Source organism: Dermacentor silvarum, chromosome 2 (genome assembly GCF_013339745.2).
Source record: "Dermacentor silvarum isolate Dsil-2018 chromosome 2, BIME_Dsil_1.4, whole genome shotgun sequence".
Taxonomy (NCBI): Eukaryota; Metazoa; Arthropoda; class Arachnida; order Ixodida; family Ixodidae; genus Dermacentor; species Dermacentor silvarum.
The window spans coordinates 23408509-23429400 of record NC_051155.1 but is presented as its reverse complement, the minus strand read 5'-3'; the positions used below and the strand labels follow the sequence as shown (position 1 = coordinate 23429400).

Genomic DNA, 20892 nt, shown 5'->3' with positions numbered 1-20892 from the left:
TTTTTTTCTTCTCACTCTGTCGCTATCAGGTATGGGGGCTCATGGATCCGAGTTGAACGCAGCCGGGAACAGCACACCTTGGACTTGCACATGGGCGTGCCTTGGGAAACCGTGACGCTAACTGCACTGGGCCGAGACCGGCAACTCTTCTTCCGCCTCCTTGAGGAAGGTGGGCTGCTCAGCTTTAGTTGCATCACTCGCTTTTCATAACTTTTCAAGGATGATGAAATTGAATTGCATTGAAATATATTACTGTGTCCCAAAACAGCGTACTTGTATTCTTCTTTGGCGCAAAAGGATAAAAAACACAGAAGGCACGAAAGAGCAGGACATACATGTAACTCAGGGAACGATCTCCTTATTTTGCATCTCGCATTTTTCTTGAGAAGAATTATGGTTACTGTGTAGTATCCGAACGCCTTTCCCAAAATATTCATTCATGCTTCCTCTAGTTCACTATACTATAGCAGTGGCGATGCACTCATGTATGCATGGCCAGGGCCAGGTTTGACCAGGTCGACTGGACCGATCGAAGCAAATAACGCTATGCAAACAGTGGAAACAACAAAAGCAGTGCGTGTGGACAGCACAGAAGCATCTGTGAAGATCGGGCCGGTTAGCCATCGAAAGGCATACTGATCGCATTGAATCCGTGAGTTCGGTGTTCACACACGCAGATTTGCGCAGTTTGGAGCTTGGTACCCACATGTGAGCACACAGATGAACTTGGTATGAGTGCCTGCGGTAGTTGCCGACTGGTTGACTGCGGATCCGAACGCCACTTCAACGGCCGTCAATCTAACCAGTACGCGTGATCTTGTGACCGAGCACTGATGGGCCACCCGTACGAACATAATAGCGACAAGCTTTCCGGCGGCGAATTTACACCACGGCCACACCATTAGCCACACTGTCTAGCTTGTCAGGCCTAGTCAGAGCTGCATCGTTGGGTGTCGATGACTAAAGTTATTTTTACCAAATCAACGCACATCTGCTCACAGCTTTCGCACGACCCTCAGAAAGCCGACAAACCACTGCCCTGATGAAGACCAGTCCCCTTGTTGAAACATTATTTCCAACGACATTCCTTGCTCTAGCACTGTTGATCACTTCAAGCCTCCATCTTTTCGTGAACCAAGTTTTTCTAAAAGAAAACATTCATTCACTCCTCATTTTGCGAGACTTACATGACCACTTTTAATCTCTCACTTGTATGTGTATACTTCAGTGGTCCTTCACTTGATGGGCCACTCCCTTAGATAAGTGCACTGGTGTTAAGCTGAAGGCAGTGATGTTCTTTCACTAAGCACATACCTCAATATACAGTGACAAAGCCAAGTTATCTCACGAAGTTACCGAATAGATAGTTCCTGTAAAAATCTTATACAAACCAATGGAGAAATTTATATCTTTTTTTGACGACTGAGCTGCAGTACTGACCATGTGATTTGGTACAAAAAGACATTTGTTAAACCTTCATATAATGAATGTCGATGAATTAAAACAAATCATTTACTTTAATGAAGCAGGTGTAAAATTTGCTTGGTAAAGCTTTATTTCAATGGAATATTCGGCTATAACAAAACCAGAAATACGGGATCAGACACAAAATGGTTATAGCAAAGCAAAGTTGTTTGCGCGTGGCTCAAAATGTGTTCCGATATTGAAACTGATACCGACTGATATTTGAGATGATTGATTTTTGGACCTGCCTTGCCTTTTGGACTTCCCCATGACATCACCACTTGCCCCTAGAACCAATGTATAACAGCAACCGAAATTTTGAACACTGCACAGTGTGTTGCTCGATTTCTTTTATGATCTGCTTGTGCATAGGTATAAACATGGTGGTTGTGAACGATGTTGCTGCCATGTTGACTTTGCACTAAACCACAACTTTGATTGCCGACTGCTGTGCAAGTGATCTGGTTAGAGCGTTGCACTACTGAGCTTGAGGTTGCAGGTTCGATCCTGGTAGCAGCAGCCAGATTTTGATGACAAAATACAAGAACGCTTGTGTACTTAGGTTTAGGTGTGCATTAAGGAACCCCAGGTGGTCGAAATTAATCCATAGTTCCCCACAATGGTGTTCCTCATAATCAGATCATGGTTTCAGCATGTAAAACCCCAGAATTTAATTTTTTTAGCACTGGCTAGGCCTAGCGGCCTAGACAGTACTGTGACGAAAATTTGCCTACAGCTGGTGGAGTGGCTGGCAACAAATTTTTATGGGAAGCTCTCCATAAATAAGCTCATACCCGTAGACCTCATCATCGAGATCACAGACAGTCTTGACTGACGGCTGTGGTAGCAGAGTTAAGTTCACGTACGGCCTTCTTTGTGTCTGAAAAACTGAACGGCGATTGTGCTTAACAACTGCAACTTGAAATGCATGGGGGAAATTTTCTTTACTCTATGCTGAAATGGCACACTCTCAATGCACGTACGCGTTTAGGCCCCTGCAACTTGGCTTGGTTGCATCGCAGCAAGTCGGTGGCGGTGCGAGCGTTTGCTGCCTCGTTGTGTTAACCAGATGGTGTGTTAACATCATGTTGTCAGGAGTGCCTGCGGCAGTGCCTCGCTAGTTGCACTGCTTTGCGCCCTGCTGTGCCAGTGTTATAAAGAGGTTTGATTTTAATAAGGCTGTGCCCTGCTGGAATCTCATGAAACCTCATGGTTTGCAGCTCGTGCCCTTGCCCTGGAGAAGGAGGCTGGCCGCACAGTTGTCTACTGTGCCATGGGCTCAGAGTGGCGACCCTTTGGGCTGCCTCGGCAGCGGAGGCCCTTGGACTCGGTTATCCTGGATGCTGGCATAGCCGAGCGTCTGCTAGCTGACATCCGGGAGTTCATCGCCAACCCCCAGTGGTATGCTGAACGAGGTGAGCCTTGTGTAGTTGCATGCAATGTTAGCCTGACTGGCACATCTTCAAGGTGTGGCAAGCAACAGTGTTAGGACAGACACGAAATGGTCTTGCTTTTCAAGCGGACAGCTTTCTTTGGCTCTTTCACCCATGGTTGTCGGCAGTGGCCGGACATTTTGGTCGGTGCAAAGGGAAATACTCTTGCACAACCGAGTTGCGGGGCACCTTCGTCGCCGAAGGCCAGCTAGCCCTTTGACATACATGCACTCCCACGCGAGCGCTCTGTGGTGTCTGAAGGTTTAGATACTGCGGTGAGTGGTGGTGCATTGCTGCTTTTTCTGCCATCTGGGGCTGATAATTTCGGAGCGTGTTTGCCGCCAAAGTCTGCTGCACGTCTTTTTTGGAAATGCGTTGTTTTGTTTTGCCAGCGCACCACAGCTTCACTTCGACTGACTCCCAGAGTTCGTGGGACCCGCGTGATTTCAAAGTCAATGGCTGGAGGAGTATCTTGTCTCTGCAGAGTAAATGAGCACAAAAAAAAGTGCAGGTGCACAGCCGTTGTCCTGCCATCGTCGTTACACTGTCCTGATTCCATTGTCATCAAGCCATCTTGGCCTTGCTGCCATTGTCATCAAGCCATCATCATCTCCATTGCTGTCATCCCATTGTTGTCACACCATCATCGTCATGCTTTCATGCTGTCTAACAAAACATGTTGACGATAATTAGTGCAGCCATCATCGAACACCATTATCGACGTTAGCAGTAAACTTAAGAAGCCTTCCTAGTGTGTCCATATGATTTCTGCGATCCTCGTGACCTTTTCACTTACTTTGACAATCATCTTTGACGGTTTCTGCAACAACTTTTCTTGTCGTGTCTTCGTCCTTGGGCTGTTTGCCAAGATGGCCCACTCTTTTATTCCTTGTTTCAAATTGCAAGAATTATTCATGCCTGTGATGTTCACTAGCAATTGTTTGGTTCATGTAGCTCTCACACATCTCAGGGGTGCGGATGTTTAGGAGATGGACTGAAACACGTATGATGGCACACCACACATGATTTAATGATACGAAACGAACGAGTCCCCAGAAAAACAAACTGACACTAATAAACAAAATATGTGTAACACATACACTTTGCTCTAACACATAGACAGAACTAGCAGCTAGCTATGCTGTCCTCATAGCCCGTTTTAGTCCCCGACACTCCTAGCAATCTGGCAACTCTAGCCTCGCTGGATGTGTCGCTGCATGAGTAAAACATTCTTTCTTTGGGTTGTCAATTCTTGTTGTGTCAGAGTCCGAGCTTGATCACGTCTCTTCGAGGGTTGATACTCCCGACAATCCTGAAGATGTTGTCGCCTGTGTCCCGGTCGCCGTCGATGACGTGGCAGCGAGGCCCTGCAGGTTAGGCCTAGCAACGGGTTCGGCTGCTGCTTCCATCTGGTGCCTTGCTCAGGTGCCGATGAGGCGCCCCAGGGACTGTCTTGCGTGCCCCCATTGGCCTGCCTTCGAAGCGGGATTGCTGCTGGGGTTTCCAGAACTACAATGAGTGGCTGCAGCAAGTCTGAGGAGCCTTGCTCGAACGTCGCCAAGGTCGATGACCATGCCTTAGACTGCCAATGTCACGGCCTCCGGAGCCGAACACCCGCTGCTCCTGTCTCCAGTATGGTGCCGGCGAGGCGACATTCTCAGACCGGAGCCACGCAGATAATACCAGCTCAGCGCTGCCTTTTCCCTCGATCATGGCTCGGGTCATGCACCTCGAGCTCTCGTGCTGTTTGGAACACCACGTGTTCTTCGTCGTCGTTCTTCTGCATGTTGTCTCGTACTCATGACAGTCGCACAGTATATGAAAGTTCACATCTGACTTAAAATGGGGGTATTAAGCCCTCGTCTGTTTTGAACAAGTGCTGAACAATTTCTGTGCTCGTTTTTACACTGCTAGTTGTACGAGAGACAGTTCAGCAGGGTTTATGGGGGTGCAACTTGTCCTGGCACTTTACACACAAAAGAAGTAAATTATTATAACTGCAGTCCTGAGTGTTGGAATGGCATTGTCGTTACTGATAGACCATGCAATTGAAGCAACTCATGCCATCAATATAATAAGTCGTGCAATTTAATGAGAGTTTGCAGCAGCGCCTCATGTACTCTGACAATTAGCGCAACCAATAACCAAACGTAGATTTTTAAGAAGGAAAAGAAAGTAAACACTACCTATTACATACAGTGGAATCTCGTTGATACGATCTTCACGAGAACTGGAAAACAAAACGTGTCATCTGAAAATCGTATTTTCTGAAATACATTGCTCCTGGTTTGGGAAAGAACAAAAAATTTATTATCCCGAAAAACTTATTATACAGAATCGTATCAACGAGATTCCACTGTAACTGCTTTTAGAATTGTGGATCACATTCTGGTGCAGGCATCCCGTATCGAAGAGGCTACCTGCTGTATGGGCCCCCAGGCTGTGGCAAGAGCAGTTTCATGTAAGTGACTCCAGGGCTTCCATGTAAATCCCAGGAGTTCTGGATTGGAAGCAAGTGCAATTTGAAAAATGAACTGTCCGGTGAGCTAAAGCTTGCAGGTTCAAGTTACATTAATAGCAGGGTGCAAGGCCAAGCTTGTTGGCATTCAATTTTTGATGTTTTTATCACACAATAAAGGCTGTGGCTAATTGTATGTCTGTTGTATTGCTTTGAAATTCAATATAAGTATGTCATATATACCCGCTGGTTTGTTTATGGAAATATATTTAATGTACTTTATTAATTTCAGCTGCATTCATGTTGAATACATTGGATGAAAGCATTCCAAGTCACTGTACATAGAAGCAAATTGTGTCTTTTTTTTTTTACTGGTACGATTTCTGGAAAGGTATCCATTGCGCATATCTGGTTAATTTTTTCAGTATGCATTGAAAGTATACGTTGAAAGCTATGGGAGACTAAAAGGAGTGAGATGATATTTGATGCAGCTTCGACACTGATTTGAACATATGTTTCTTAGACATGCGTCTTATGAAATAATTTGGCTGCCATCCCTTGCCTAAAAGCTGAACATCGACTACCTCTCTCACATCACGCTCGTCCTGTCTTCTTTGTATGCATTCATTTGGACCCCTCTCATTTTTTTTCGGGTGTACCTCAGGGCTTTGTCCTGGGGCCATTATTGTTTTTGTTGTACATACTGTATTTACTCGATTCTAGGGCGCGCTCGATTGTACTGCGCACCCGTTTTCCGGGACCAAAAAAAAGAGAAAAGAAAAGTTCTTTACAGTACCGCGCACCTCATGCTTTCATACAGAAATACAACTTTCTCTCATTTGGAAAAGCAAAGATTTACTTCCGATGCACTAAAATGGCGATGAATAAAAAAAGTCGCAGTTTCGCCCATAAGGCGAAGCATCGATTGCTATGGCAAATTAGTAGACCGCTATATGAAGTAAGGATAGCAGTTTTATCGGCGGTATAAACTTGCAAACATTCGCTTACTAAATAAATTAAGAAGCACGGTGTCATGCGCGCTCAACCAAACATGAACACATCTCGCTCGTTGACTGCGGAAACTCGCTGTCAAAACGCTGGAGTGACGAAGTGTGGCAAGCAAATTGACTTTCGTGCTATCATGCCTCTCGCTTCAATGCGATCTATAAGCTGCAAAAACACAGCACGCGGCGTACTTTCCCCGTCACAGATCGCTTTCAAGATAGGGCCAAGGCGATCGTATTGCCGAAGTAGATCGTCGCAGAATATGACCTTCTTCTGTGCACTAAAACCCCTCCGTGTTGCTTTGTTGGCGAAAATCCTCTCCTTCTGTTTGCGCCAGTCTTGCACGCAAGTTTCGGATTCTCTGCACGCACGTGATGCAGGCTGATTTCCGTCCATCTCTGCACACGTGATCACTTTCCTTTGAAATGCCGCAGCATGATGAACTCTGCACTTTATGGTGATTGAGCAGACGCAGAAAACGGGAAGACAGACGGTAGACTAATGCCTAAGCATCTGTACTGCAGCACATGGAGGAAGCTACGGCAGCTTGGCTAGAGTCTAGCTAAGCTCGAAGCGCGTGCGAGGCAGACATTTTGAAATGCAGACAACGCAGATTTAGGGTCGTACTCGATTGTAACGCGCACGCAATTTTTGGACTTGTTTTATCGGAAAAAAAGTGCACGTTAGATTCGAGTAAATATGGTAACTGATATTAAGTGAAGGTTTGGCATCACAGTTACGGCTCTTTGCAGATGATCGCGTGCAATGTAACGTGATTAGTAGTATCATCATCAGCCTGTATTTATGTCCACTGCAGGACGAAGGCCTCTCCCTGCGATCTTCACTTGCCCCTGTCTTGCGCTAGCGTATTCCAACTTGCGCCTGCAAATTTCCTAACTTCATCACCCCATCTGGTTTTCTGCCGACCTCGACTGCGCTTCCCTTCCATCCATTCTGTAACCCTAATGGTCCATTGGTTATTCATTCTACGCATTTAGTAGTATGGAGGATGCCAATTTAATTCAGGAAGATCTTGATCTAATCAATGAACGATGCACTAAATGGTGCATGCCGATAAATACCGTATTTACTCGCATAATGAACGCACTTTTTTTCCCGATAAGTATGCGCAAAGTTGGGGGGTGCACTTATTATGCAGGGTACAATTTTAAGCAATTTTTTTTTCCACGGCCACCTCTAAAAAAGTCGCAGTTTCGCCCGAAAGACGAACCATTGATTACAATAGTAAATGCGTAGACAGCTATTCGAAGTAAGGAGAGTAGTTTTATCGGCCGTATAAACTTACGAACATTCGCTATGTAAACTAACAGGCATGGTGTAGTGTGCACAGGCAAACATGAACACATCACACTCGATGACTGCGGACACTCGCTGTCTAAACGCTGGCATGAGGAAGTGCTGCAGCAACAGGAAGCGAAGTGACCTTTATGCTGTGTATCATCACTTCAACGCAAAATGAGTGGCGAGAACAGAGCATGCACAAATGTATGAGCCGCCGTCGCAACTAGACTCAGCCCTCCAGACGCAGATCGCTTTTAAGTTAGGGTGCGTGCGGCCGTGCAAGTTGCTGCACCATTTCCCCCCTTGCGCATTTCCCCCCTTGAACACGCGAGTGATTGAGCCGCGATCGTCGGCGCCGACGGCAAAAATGCGCCTGGAGTGTCCGTAATTGATGTCGCAATAAAGGTAAGAGACACACGGTTTATTGGCGCCTGATACAATCGTACCCGCGGGACGCCATATCAGACGCCGAATCGTATCATGTCTCAACTACTTCACTGCAGCAAGGTCAGGTTGCGATCATTATGCGAGGAAAAGAAAAAAGTCGCAGTTTCGCCCGAAAGGGGAAGCATCAATTGCGATTGCAAATTAGTAGACAGCTATACTGAGTAGGGATAGTAGTTTTATCGGCTGCATAAACTTGGGCACATTCGCTTACTAACTGAATTACCAAGCATGGTGTCAGCGCGCACAAGCAAACATGGATAGATCACACTCGATGACCGCATACAACCATTGTCAAAACACTGGCGCGAAGTAGCGTGGCCGCCGCAGCGAGCGAGGGTTCGTGCGGTCTATCGCTTCAACGGAAACAGAGCGGCGAAAGCACAGTGCATACAAAGGGCCGGTATTTTGTAGCGATGCCTTTCCAGTGCTAATGCCTTTTTGCGCTTATCGCGCTTTGTCAGTGGTCAGAGTGATGGTCCGCTCGCGGTATCAACGGGATCAGCCGGCCGTGAGCGTTGGATGATAAGACTAGTATGGAATAAGTCATAACGCATCGCTACAAAATACCGGCCTTTCAAGATACAGTACTTTCAAGATACAGTACTTTCAAGATACAGTGCGCGCAACAGCTCGTGCCGCCTCGCAGATCACTTTCAAGATAGCTCCGTGAGCAGCAGCCACGTAAGCAGAACGCACCCTCCCGCCCTCCCGTCTCCGTCGCCTCCTCCCCGTTCCTCGCACGTGAACGAAGACTATGCACTTCTGGCCGCCGTCCTCTCTCGCGTGCGCGAGATTAAGCTGTGGTTGCCGGCTCACCCTCGCACGCTTTCACTTGCACACACAATGCACGTCCCGCGGGGACAATTTTATCGCCGTTGGACTTTATATGGGACATCATTATGACGGTGACGGCAAAAGTGCGCTTGGAGTGTCCATATAATTGGTATCGCAATAAAAACACATTTCTTGATTGGAAAAGTGGGGCTGCGTTCATTATGCGAGTAAATACGGTATAACCAAAACAGTCAACATGACATTCACTTGAAAAAGAACCCCTTAAAAGTTTTCTGACGCTATGAATAATGATGAAATAAACAAAGTAACAGAGTTTAGTACTGTTTGGTACACTCCAGTATTATCATGGCAACAACAGGTGAACTATGTAACTGCCAAGGCAGGAAGAATACAGTGTAGACCGCTTATAACGTAAGTTGCCGGAGTCGCGAATATCCGCACTATAAGCGGTACCGCACTATAACCAAAGCAACAATTTTCAAGGCCCACACATATGCAAAACATGTGCACCGAGCCACCACGCATATGCGACAGTCGAGGAATGCGGCTAGAACGTTTGCATTCAATTTACAGTCAAATCTCGTTAATTCGTACCAAATCACGCGGCGGCACTTCCAACCGGCATTGCTCCGGCACCACCATAGAGTAAAAGCTTAGGGGAGACCCCTCAATGTAGCGCGCGAACAAACAAAAAAAAAACGAAAAAAAACAAACGCGGCGGACATTTCACCCTCTCTCAAATGGCAAGGTTGCCGATTCTGCGTTGCGCCGGAACATGCCGACGTCTCAGCCACGCTACCGTAGCCACGAGTAGAAAATGGCAGTGAACCCTTCTTTCTCCTTTATGCTTCCTCTACTTTCTAGCCACGTGTTGACCTTGCACGCTGCGGCGCTGTCCCAGGCCGGCCAACGAAACTGCCCACGCCGGCAAACGCCCGCTTCCTGATAATGGCAGAAAACGAGGGGAGCTGGCGCCGGGCCGGCTGTAGCGGCGGTGCCTGCATGGCGGCGGGTGCACACGGTGAGTCGAAAGTGAGGGAGCTACGAGGGAGGGCGAGGGGAGCCACCGAAGCGGCGGAGTTGCCAAGGCGAAATCCGCTTCCCTGCCGCCCTCCTCCCTCACATTCCACGGTCTCCGCGTGCGCCCTTCGCCGTGCCGTGCCGGCGCCGCCCACTCCCTGCTGAAGTTTCGTTTACTGCCGTTATCGTAAAGCGAGCGTTGGCCGTTTCGTGGCCCTCGCTCACTATGCGCGTCGTGATATTTCACGACTCTACTCGCACTCAAGATTCTGGTTTCAGCCTCACTGGCTGTTCGTTCGCACCACGTGCCCTTCTCCTCCACTTTGTCTCTCTTTCTTCCTCGAGCACTCCTTGGGGCGCCCGTTTGAGGGGAGCGTTCGCCGTCTCCGCTGACTTCCCTGCTCCCAGGCAGCCGCACTGTAACCGGTATTTCGTTTCCCGCAACTGCACTATAAGTGATACGTGTATACAGTAAAAGCTCGATGATACGATCACGGCTAATACAAATTTCCGGATGAGACGAATTTTGCTGTGGTCCCGGCCGAGCCCCATTACATTGCAACGTGCTAGAGAACGGGTGTTACGAATCGATTTTCGGCCTGCGTCGGTTGATACGAATAAATGCCGTCCCACTGACGGCCGCGAAAGAGCACAGCGCGCAGTCACGCGCTTTCTCCCGTTATCTTTTGGTGCGGAGGCGCGGACGCGGCGCCGGACAGCGCGAACTCCGCGAATGAGCGCGAAAAGTTTGAAGCGGCGGCGCTTTTGTACTTTTCCTCCTTTTCGGCGGCCGCCCATCGGACGGAGTGGCTGCTGTGCTTCGGGCCGCGTTCTTTGTGTTTGCGCCATTTTACCTAGTCGCAGCGAGCTATGTCTACCGAGATAGGATTGTCTACCGAGATAGAAGGACATTAGAGACTTTTTCTTCAAGAAATAAATGCTTTTTACGTACATGTGCCTGAGTGAGTTCACCTCTGACTCTTTAATTTAGCTACAGTCGAATCTCGTTAATTCGAACACGCTTATTTCGAACATACCGCGCACCGACAATGCTCTTAGCAGCGCGCCAAATCACGCGGCGGCGCCTCCGACCGGCATTGCTCCGACACCGCCATAGAGCAAAAGCTCAGGAGAGACCCCTCAATGCCGTGCGCGAAGGAACGGGGAAAAGAAAAAAAAAACCCGCGGCGGAAATTTCCCCCTCTCTCAAATTGCAAGGTCGCCGTTTCTGCATCGCGCCGGAACAAGCGTGTACATGCCGACTAGAGTGTTCTAGACAACCGTATTCTAGCACACACTAGTGCTGACGTCTCAGCCACACGGATAAAATGGCAGTGAACCCTTCTCCTCTATTTTCTAGTCACATGTTGACCTTGCACGCTGCGGCAGCAGCGCAGAGGGAAGCAGCGGCGGAGGCGCAGTCGGGCCAACGAAACTGCTCACGCCCGCAAACGCTCGCTTCCCGATAACGGCAGAAAACGAAACTTCAGGGGGCGGCTAAAATAAGCTGGTGCCAGCACGGCGGCGGGCGCGCACGGAGATGTGCGTACGGAGTCGAAGGTGAGAGAGCTACGGGGGAGTTGAGAGGGAGGGCGAGGGGAGCCACAGAAGCGGCGGAGTTGACGCGGCCAAATCCGCTTCCCTGCCGCCCTCCTCCCTCACCTTCGACGGTCTCCGCGCGCACCCGTGTGCCGGCGCCGCCCGCTCCCTGAAGCTTCGTTTTCTGCCGTTATCGGGAAGCGACCGTTAGCCGGCGTGGGCAGTTTCGTGGCCCGCGCTTGCTATGCGCTTGCGCGCCGCGATATTTCACGACTCGCACCGTTCGTGCATCGTGCTATGGTGCACTAATATTTCAAAAATATGTCCTTTTAATTCGAACAAATTTTCGGGCCCCTTCGAGTTCAAATTATCGAGATTCGACTGTAGTTTTAATTGTGTTTCGATGATACTAATTTCGGCTAATACGAATATTTTTCGTGACCCCGTGAGATTCGTATCATCGAGCTTTCACTGTACATGGAGTGCTACGTGAAAATTAACGGGAGTCTGAAAAGACCGCGCTATATCCGGTTCTGCACTATAAGCGGTTACGTTATAAATGGTCTATACTGTATTAGATTTTCGATGTAGGAACTGTAGAGCATTTAGTCAGTACATTGTAGAACTACTGCATAGTAAAACTTAAGTGCGGTCCATCTTTGAGTATGCTATTGTAGTGTAGGACCCTCCGACGGGGCCTGACACCGTTCAATTCGAGAGAAGTTAGGTGCGAGGTACGTGTAAAATAAATATGGTGTGAGATTAATAAACACTACAGAGGCTAAGGAAAGCTTAAAAGGAGACACATTAAATGGGTGACAGAGAAGGTTACACCTAAGGCTCTTTCATTTCATATACCACAATATGATAGGTATATCAAGGGACAAGTACTGCAGCCTTATAACTAGTCACAACGGGTAGACCATAAGTTGAAATTACGCGAAATCCCCTGCAAGACTGCAAGTTTCAAGTAATTGTTTTTTCTAAAATTGTTCAAGAATGTAATAGCTTTCCTGCTGGTCTTTTGTCAAATGACATATTTTTTTTGTCCTTTGAAGTGAATCAAATTCCTGCTTCCTTTTTGTTGTTGCATTGCATGGAAATTCACTGCATTTTTTTTTTGTCAAATGAAATTGAATTTAATTGCTTGTGTAGAACTCTTATGTTTTGAAACTGCTATAACTATCGCTATTATTTTTATGCCTTACATGCTACATATTGATGTGAAGAATTTGTCCATGTACGTTTCATACTGTTTGTAATCCACCCTCCCACTGTAATGCCTTTTTTGGTGTTGTGGATACTAAATAAATAATAAAAATAAAGGCCAGCTTAAAAAGCTGCTAATGCATGTCATGGATGTGGACCACTAAGCATGGATGGAAGCTCCAGCCCTTTCAGTTTTCTGTCCTCGTAACTAGTTCAGAAACAATGGGAGCAGCTCTGCTCACAGCAGACCATGTTATGGTGACCAGTTGCGAGATGTGACATGAGGCAGTCAGTGCTCTTCACTTGCTTCGCTGCTTGAGCACTTCAGCTCTAGAGCAGCTCTTGTTGCCATGTGTCATCAGGAGGTTGCCTAACCAGCCAACTGCAAGGCTGTGTACAGTATAGCCTGTTGTTGAAGGGGACATGCAGCTGGTAATCTGTCACCAATTATCGCCGAGATATGGCATAAAGGCCCACAGACTCGTTCCTTGTGCATAAATCTCAGTGCAATTGTTTATACAGTAGATTTCCGTTAATTTGATTCCCGTTCATTCAACCCGCCGTGGTGGCTTAGCGGCTATGGTGTTGCACTGCTAGGCACAAGGTCGGGGGAACGAATCCCGGCCGTGGCGGCCGCATTTTGATGGAGGCGAGATGCACAAACGCCTGTGACTCGTGCATTGGGAACATGCTAAAGATCCGCTGGTCGTCAAAATCAAGTGCCCCACTACAGCGTGCCTCATAATCAAATCGTGGTTTTGGCATGTAAAACCCCAGAATTCATTCCCGTTCATTCAATTTTTCAGTTAATTCGATCGCGACTGAAGGTCCAAGCTGGCGCCCATGCATTTCTGTGGGCCCTAATGTTCTTTATTTCGATCCTAAAATTGGTCTTCGCCGGTTAACTTGAACTTGACCCGTCAGCATGCACATGCCTAAACCCCTATGGTGACCCCAGTAGCGACTTCTTTAGTGGCAGCGTCTGTCTTGGCAGAGCTTAAGGGACAATGAATGCATTGAACACACGTCAAGCTTATTTTAGGCCCACTTTAGCAAGATTTCAAACAATAACGGCAGTTCGCAATGTCTGATTATGGTACTTAGCCAATTCCAATGCATGCCTTTTTTTCCCCAAGAAAATTGGGCCGGATATTGCCTGAGCGGTGGAATTAGATACGAAACCACAACCGCCTTCTCGGTGCTTGGATGCGTTACCGCGCAGTATCGATGTATTGCGGCGAAGCTGGCTTTACAGCACTGTGTGGCGAAGCTGACCTTAGAAAACTGGCCACCATTGTGCAACACATATTAGACCCTTGCCAATTTTTGTTGCGAAAAAGTCAGATGTGCGTTATATTTTTACTTTGTATAGAAGCTTTAATGTCATTTCTATGTGAATTTTCTACTTTGGACACATAGAAAGTGTGCGCATGTCTGACTTGGGCAAATACTGCCAATTAAGTAGCAGTGTGCTTAGACGTTTTTTCTGTATCTTGTTCAATTTGACCCACTGGATAATTCAATTGATTTTGTTGGTCCCGTCAGAATCGAATTAACGTAACTTGACAGCATCACAAAAGTAGGGACAGCTGGGTGAGTTGCAAAAGAACTTGTTGTTGGGCTAGTTGTTAACACATCTTAGATGATTAAAAGAACGCAAATAGACAGTCGCAAACATGTACACGTCTACGCCCACAGACACACAAGATAGCCCACCACACATAGTGCCTGGTTCCAACTTTGAAGTGAGTGCTGTGTGTGGTAGGCGAGTTGGTCTGGCAACATGATGAAACAGCGCCAAAGATGAGCGTGAACTACAGAAACAAGAATATGGTGTGCTGACTCTAAATTAAAGTTTATTGGAACAAACATACATATAGACTCAGCCACTTCTTCCCGACTAAGATGAAGAGATGATTCAGTTATATGGGGTTCCTTTAATATTAGACTGTGCTGTACATGGTTCCCTCATGTCAGTGCCTCTTTGTCGTGTGTTGTGGTGGAGCACTTTTTTTTTTTTTTTCAAGCACACCCCAGGGTGCTCACCACCACTGCAACAATTACCGTAGGAAGGCGGGAATGTTTAGCTCAAGGCAAAATGCGTTTGGTGCAACATGTGGCATAGCATAGTTGCTCAATCTCCATAGGGTACAAAAGTGCTTGTGATGCATCTGCTGGTAATAGATTTCGCTATTGCGAGCATTATCAAAAGCATGCATACTATGGACAGAGAGGGAAATAGGGAGGGACCACACGAACAACAGCCATTGAGAAGGGCACAATGGCTGCCTAGTCTTTAAGAAGGAGGGGACAGAAACAGGAGTAGAAGATTGGGAGAAGGGAAGAGGAAAGGAAGAACAAGATGACATGCCACAAAGACTACAGTAAATCAGCGATAAACAAGCACGCTGAAGTGGAAACTACAGATGAGCCATGAACAAAAACGTTTATTAACATGAAGGAGTGAAGTGCAACACTTCAACACTGAATGTAGTGCTGCTAACCACTCTCAAAAGCAAGCCGTCAGCCATGCTTTAAAGGGGTCCTGTAATACCATTGGGCTTGTTGGAATAACACATTTCGTGTATAGCATACACTGTTGTGAATATCTCAGCCAGATATTGCAGTCGTGTGCGGCACATGAAGCTCTCAAGCGAGGCTCGAGGTCACCTTTTTCTTGAACTCTCTTTTAGGAGCGAAGCTCCTTATAGCGGCACCCGTTCCATCCCCGTCGTCGTAGTAGTAGTGTGTAACCAGTCTGAGAAAAATGAGAAAAAGAATTCCGAAGTTGTGTCCGTAGCGCGGAATCGAACCAGGGACCCCTCGCTTCCGAGCGCGCGGCGTTAACCCACTACGCCATGAAGCGCACATAGACACACGCACCACGATGGCAATAAATACCCAACATTAACGAAAGGCCGCGTTTCTAGCGCGTTTCTAACGCGTTTGTGCTAGCGCGTTACGGCCCGTGTAAGAAGCTGGTGTAAGACGCTGTGGCCTCTCCGCCTTACCTTCAACGCGTTTCGAACGCGCTGCCCAAGGCGGTGGCAAGTCAAGTTCAAGTCGAGGAGCGTTTATGAATACGGGGGGTATACTCTCTCAGCAGTCATGTGATGGCGTCGGAAAACGCGGTGCACGTTCCGGCATGTGTAAATGGCTGCGTAAGACGCTGTGGCCGCTCCCCCTTACTAGAGAGTACTGCACGTTTCTAACGCGTTTGTGCTAGCGTCCCCTTAAGCGGGAGATCCGATGATTCCCTCCGGAGCTTCGCCCACTCATCATCATTCACCCCGTGGATATGCTGTGATTTTTTTTAAGCAAGGCCTTCTACTCACCCATTTCGAAGCTACCTGCAACTTGCACGTGCCGTTATATGCAAGTTTCCCATAGACAACTGCTATTGGGTGATAGCTGACATCAATCAAGAAGGGTGTTTGGATCAGTCCACTTCTTCCGACTGTTATTGTGCATATTTGTTGACAGTTTAATATACAAGCTGAAGTAAGCAAAAATTTGTATTTTAAATTTTAATAAGAATTGCATACTTCTGTAAGAAGCCGACTATCGCCTGCTCACACTTGGCTGCAGCCACCCATGTAGGAATTAAGCTTTGGTCAAACTGCTTATCGGTGTCGTAGTCGTCGGGTCTCGCTGATTTCGATTAGTTTTGAGCACTCAACTAGCCTCGAACCATGCGAAACTCAAGGTCAGACCACACGCCAGCCTGCGCTCACTCCTGGACGTTCTTTGCTAGACAGCTTGGCAATCTTTGCTTTTTATTGAGCTATTCACAGCGCTTCAAAATGTGCAGTATGAATGTGGCTACTATCTGTCGGTCAAGCTGGTACAGGACCAAGCTGGTACAGGACCAAGCTGGTCCGTACCACATAGCATGGCCAGACTGGAGCACATGAGCGTGAGCGCGCACTCCAGCCCTGTCGTGCACACAGCTAATGTTGTGCACATTTGCATGTTGCTGCGTCTTCTACGTAGCGTAGATAACGCGGCCGCCATGAGGGTCCGCGACAAGCCCGCTCGCTGAGGACAACCACATGCTCCAAGTTGTCTCTTTGAGTGACGTGGCTCTAGGCACGTGGCAAGTCGGCCCGTGCGCCAACATCTGACTCGAACAGGTCGTCTGCTTCCCGAGTTGCACACATTCGAAGTGTGTTGCCTTCATGGTCAAAACTCGTTACGTTAGGAATCCGTTCAACGTGAGTCCACAGTGCGGCATCCATAGCTTACCCGATATGTACACTGCCGACATACTTGCACGAGCAAATATAAAGGTTATCCATAGCTTACCCGATATGTACACTGCCGACATACTAGCACGAGCAAATATAAAGGTTACGTTTCATTCGACTCTCAGGAATTGGGGGATTGCCGTAGAGATAAGTGCAAAAGGGAATGTGCTACTTGCCACTCAGTTTGAGAAAACAAAGCCGCACGTATCTCTACTACACTGTAGCACAGCAAAGGGATGAGACACGATGAGCTCAACCATAATTTCAGGGATAGCCTCCGAGTTTGGCGCATTGTAGGGCCCGAAATTAAAAGTAGTGGCGTCTATGTGAACATCCAAAGTCAAATTTAAACTGCGTGCAACGGTGACATTCAGTAGGCGGAGCGTTTTGGACACCAACCTGGTCTGCTGTAGCCTTCGCAGTGCAAGGCACTTAAGAAGGACCAGGAGCACCGCAATGGGAATCACAGTCAATGTTTGATCGCCAATTGCTCTGCTTCTGCTGAACGCGTTAGAGTACTTATTGCTGCGAATAATTTCTGAAATGGGCTATTTTAACGTCCAATGCATTTGTTGATTTCGATAAAAGGTGTTTCAAGGCCCCTTTAACGTGTTATTTATGGCACATATAAATACAAAAAAGAATGCTTATTTTCTAAGTGTCCAGAACACATCGATAATAAGCATAGTTAATGAAAAGAAAAAAAAAATGCAGGTCCCACGCACTGTGGGAATCGACGTAAGCAAAGCTATCTGTGCTCTTAATGTTCATTGACGGTACTTGGCAGTGATGCTAGCGGCATAAGACAGTCGTGATGCAATGTTAAAAGTTACTTTGTCTGCACCCACGTAATACACAGAACACAGAGACGTGTCATCCATTTGGGCGCTCCTTTACTGAAGAGCGCCCAAATAAGCAATGCTTTCTGGCGACGCAATTTCTTTCTCTCGCGTTATGTTAGGTGAACTGCCATGAATGCAGAACGGCAAGGTTAATCACCCGTTTCCTGACTGCGTCGGTGCGGGATCCGGTTGTACCCATTCCCTGCCTCCTCTCTCTCTGCTCCCTCTCGAACATTCTCCCTACCACCTCCCTGGATTGTCATTGCTGTTGTGTGTGAGCGCGGAGGCAAGCGCGGCAGCACCTGCAGTGGTTTTTCGGGGGTCACGCCGAATTACGGCGTCCAGAGAGTATTGTTGCGTCCTGCAGGGTGCGCCAGAAGGAATTGTGGCCCCCCTCTACCGAAACGTCGTTGACGTCGCCTATCTTGTCTCGCGCACCCCTGCCGTGAGCTCTCAGATACCCTCCGACATGGCGTGCAAGGTAGCAGCAGCAGCAGCAATGGAAAAGTCAAAGAAAGAGACAAAGAAAGCTTCACTTTAAAAAAATATATTGTGGGAACTTTTTCAGCAATAAGGGGGAAACACCAGACAGAAAACTGGAAGTGGGATTCACCCCAAGCCACCTATGACTTTGTTAGGAATTTACACAGACAGTCCTACAACAGTTTGCAATTCTCAATTAATACCTGCAAAATAATGCTGGTCATGTCCTGCATATATTTAGCTTTGGAATGTAAGCTTCACTTGCGATGCATGTTCAATGCTTGGCATTAGCAAATTTGAATGTTTTTTTTATTGCGATAGCAATTATATGGACACTCCAAAGCAGATTTCTGCCGTCGCCGTGAGGTTCCGTATGACGTCAATGGAGATGAAATCGTCGCCGCGCGCCGCCGAACGCTGTATGTGCGAGTGAAAGGGCGCGAGGGATGCGCGCTTTCACGGGGAGTGAACGAACGGCGGAGAACAAACGTGAGTTCTGTGCTGTGCTCCCTTAAGGGCTGCAGAAGTAGGCGTCTCTTTCCTCCTTTACAATCACCATATATGTAGAGTAAACGTACCTTCTTCCGACGTGCGAAAGACCGTGGGGGAGGGGCGGGGGGAGGGAAGGGAGGCGACGTTGAGCTGCGGCACCAAGTGCCTATTTATATCAGAGGCTCCGGCAACAGTCACCAACGCAGCACGCATTTTGTGCGAACGCGGGCAAAACGCCGACGGCGTCGACAACAGTTCTGCGTGTTGCCGGTGCTGCTGCATGTCCAAGTTTATACAGCTGATAAAGCTACTATCGTTACTGCATATAGCTCTCTACAAATTTGTTATCGCAATTGATGCTTCGCCTTTGAGGTGAAACTGCGGCAACTTTTTTTTTTTTTTTTGTAGCTGCTCTGCTAGTTTGTTCGACACGAACAAAGAATAAAAAAGCATTTTTTGCCACGAGTCATCTCACATGGGCAAAGTTAAAGTTGGTGAAGTGTGCAACCTTGTTGAAATGGCAATCTTTTGATTATTGCTTGTTTGGTGGAGGGGCTGTCATGCATTGAATGCCTCATAGTATTGGAGTTTGTTGCACCAATTTTGTCATGATAGCTTGCTGCCTTCAAGCATCATAGAATGATAAAACAAGCAAATAACTAACCTTTTGCTGTTGGACAATTCTATTCTGGTTTTATGGAATGCGTTTCACCTAACTTGAAGCAGATTGATGCATCGAAAGGGCATCAGTCTGATGCGTTTTCAGATTTTAGCATGAGCAAAAGCCTCTTCTTAGAGACTACAGATGAAATAAAAGTTTACAGAACTTTCATCAGCTTGAATACCAGCAAGGCGCTAGACAGAAATATAATGCATATAAAAGCACTGTAGTGTGTTCTTGAGTTTATTGTCCCTGTTCTGGCTCACACTTACAGTCTGACACTTGAATCAGGATGGTTTCCAGATCAAATGGAAATAGCTAAGGTCTCCGTAATTCATAAAGGTGGTGACAAAAACAAAATAATAAATTGCCAACCAATAAGCATGCTTCCAGTTTTTTTGAAAGGGCTGTAAAGGATTATTTGACACATATCTCGAACCTTTTTACAAAGAGGTCTGCACTTTGGCTTTCACATTGGAAAGTCAACAGAAACTGCTCTGCTAACTCTAGAAGAATACATATTACAGAGCATAGGAAAAACATTCGATTGCCTTAATCTTGATATCCTTGCAGAGAAATTGTTCATGTGCGGCATTTGTCTGGCGAAGGCCAATTTAGGATCGAAATAACGAAAGTTTAGGTACATAGAAATGCATGAGCGCCACCAGGACCTTCGGTTGGGATTGAATTAACCGAAAAAATTGAATTAACCAAAGTGGAATTAACGAAAGTGTGCTATATTCCACGTTACGGCTATGCTTTGTCCCGATTTTATTGTCTTTACCTGTGCAAAATATAGCTCATATTACATATGTAAAGACAAATTTCATATATTTTGAGCCAATCAGAGAGGGCATAGTCATCTCGTAAGCATTCAGAAAGCTGACAAGATGGTGAATTCGACAGTTAAAAAAAAAAATGGCATCCCAGATTGGACTGTCTAGGTGTTGTGTAAAAACTGTCGGGCATTTCTCTGGCACAAAAACTGAAATTATTAATTAAGACAAAGCCAATCTTCCTCTCCTGATTTCGTGCTCCATTCTTGCGTACCAAATCTGTCGTGAGATTTTTTATGTGTTTTCAAGTATCCCACTTGTTATTGTGCAAGAGCTGCTCTGAAAGAGGTTCACTTTTGGATGCAGTGTACTGGTTACTTTTGGATGCAGTGTAGTGTTTCTGTATTGATAAACATTCAACTAGCCCAGTGAAGATGCTGTCAGATTCCATAAATTTTAGGTCATTATGAAGATCTGCTGTAGAAACTTAAACAATAGAGGAGCTGCTACCTATCTTTTGCTTTTGCATTCTTTCTGTCCTACAAATCCTGTTCTCACTGTAAAACTGGCCTTTCTGGTATTCCAGGAGTGTGACCTACCAGTTTGGGCTAGCTTTATTTTTTCTCTTCGATGCCCCTCAAAGAACTGGTGCTGTGTATGGATGTCAAGTTGCACTACGTAGTTGTAAGAAGGCACAAGGATGTACAATCACACACACA

The 20892-nt window shown here is 46.8% G+C and overlaps 1 protein-coding gene across 3 annotated transcripts in view; it reads left to right on the top strand.

The window, feature by feature from the left end:
• LOC119441360 (mitochondrial chaperone BCS1) overlaps positions 1-20892 on the top strand; it is an 86992-nt gene that overhangs the window by 15255 nt on the left and 50845 nt on the right. For all 3 annotated transcript variants that reach the window (XM_049661184.1, XM_037705971.2, XM_049661185.1), the window contains 3 exons: positions 30-169; positions 2685-2879; positions 5295-5358. In XM_049661184.1, coding sequence (XP_049517141.1) covers positions 30-169; positions 2685-2879; positions 5295-5358 — 399 coding nt within the window. The remainder of the gene's footprint in view (positions 1-29; positions 170-2684; positions 2880-5294; positions 5359-20892) is intronic.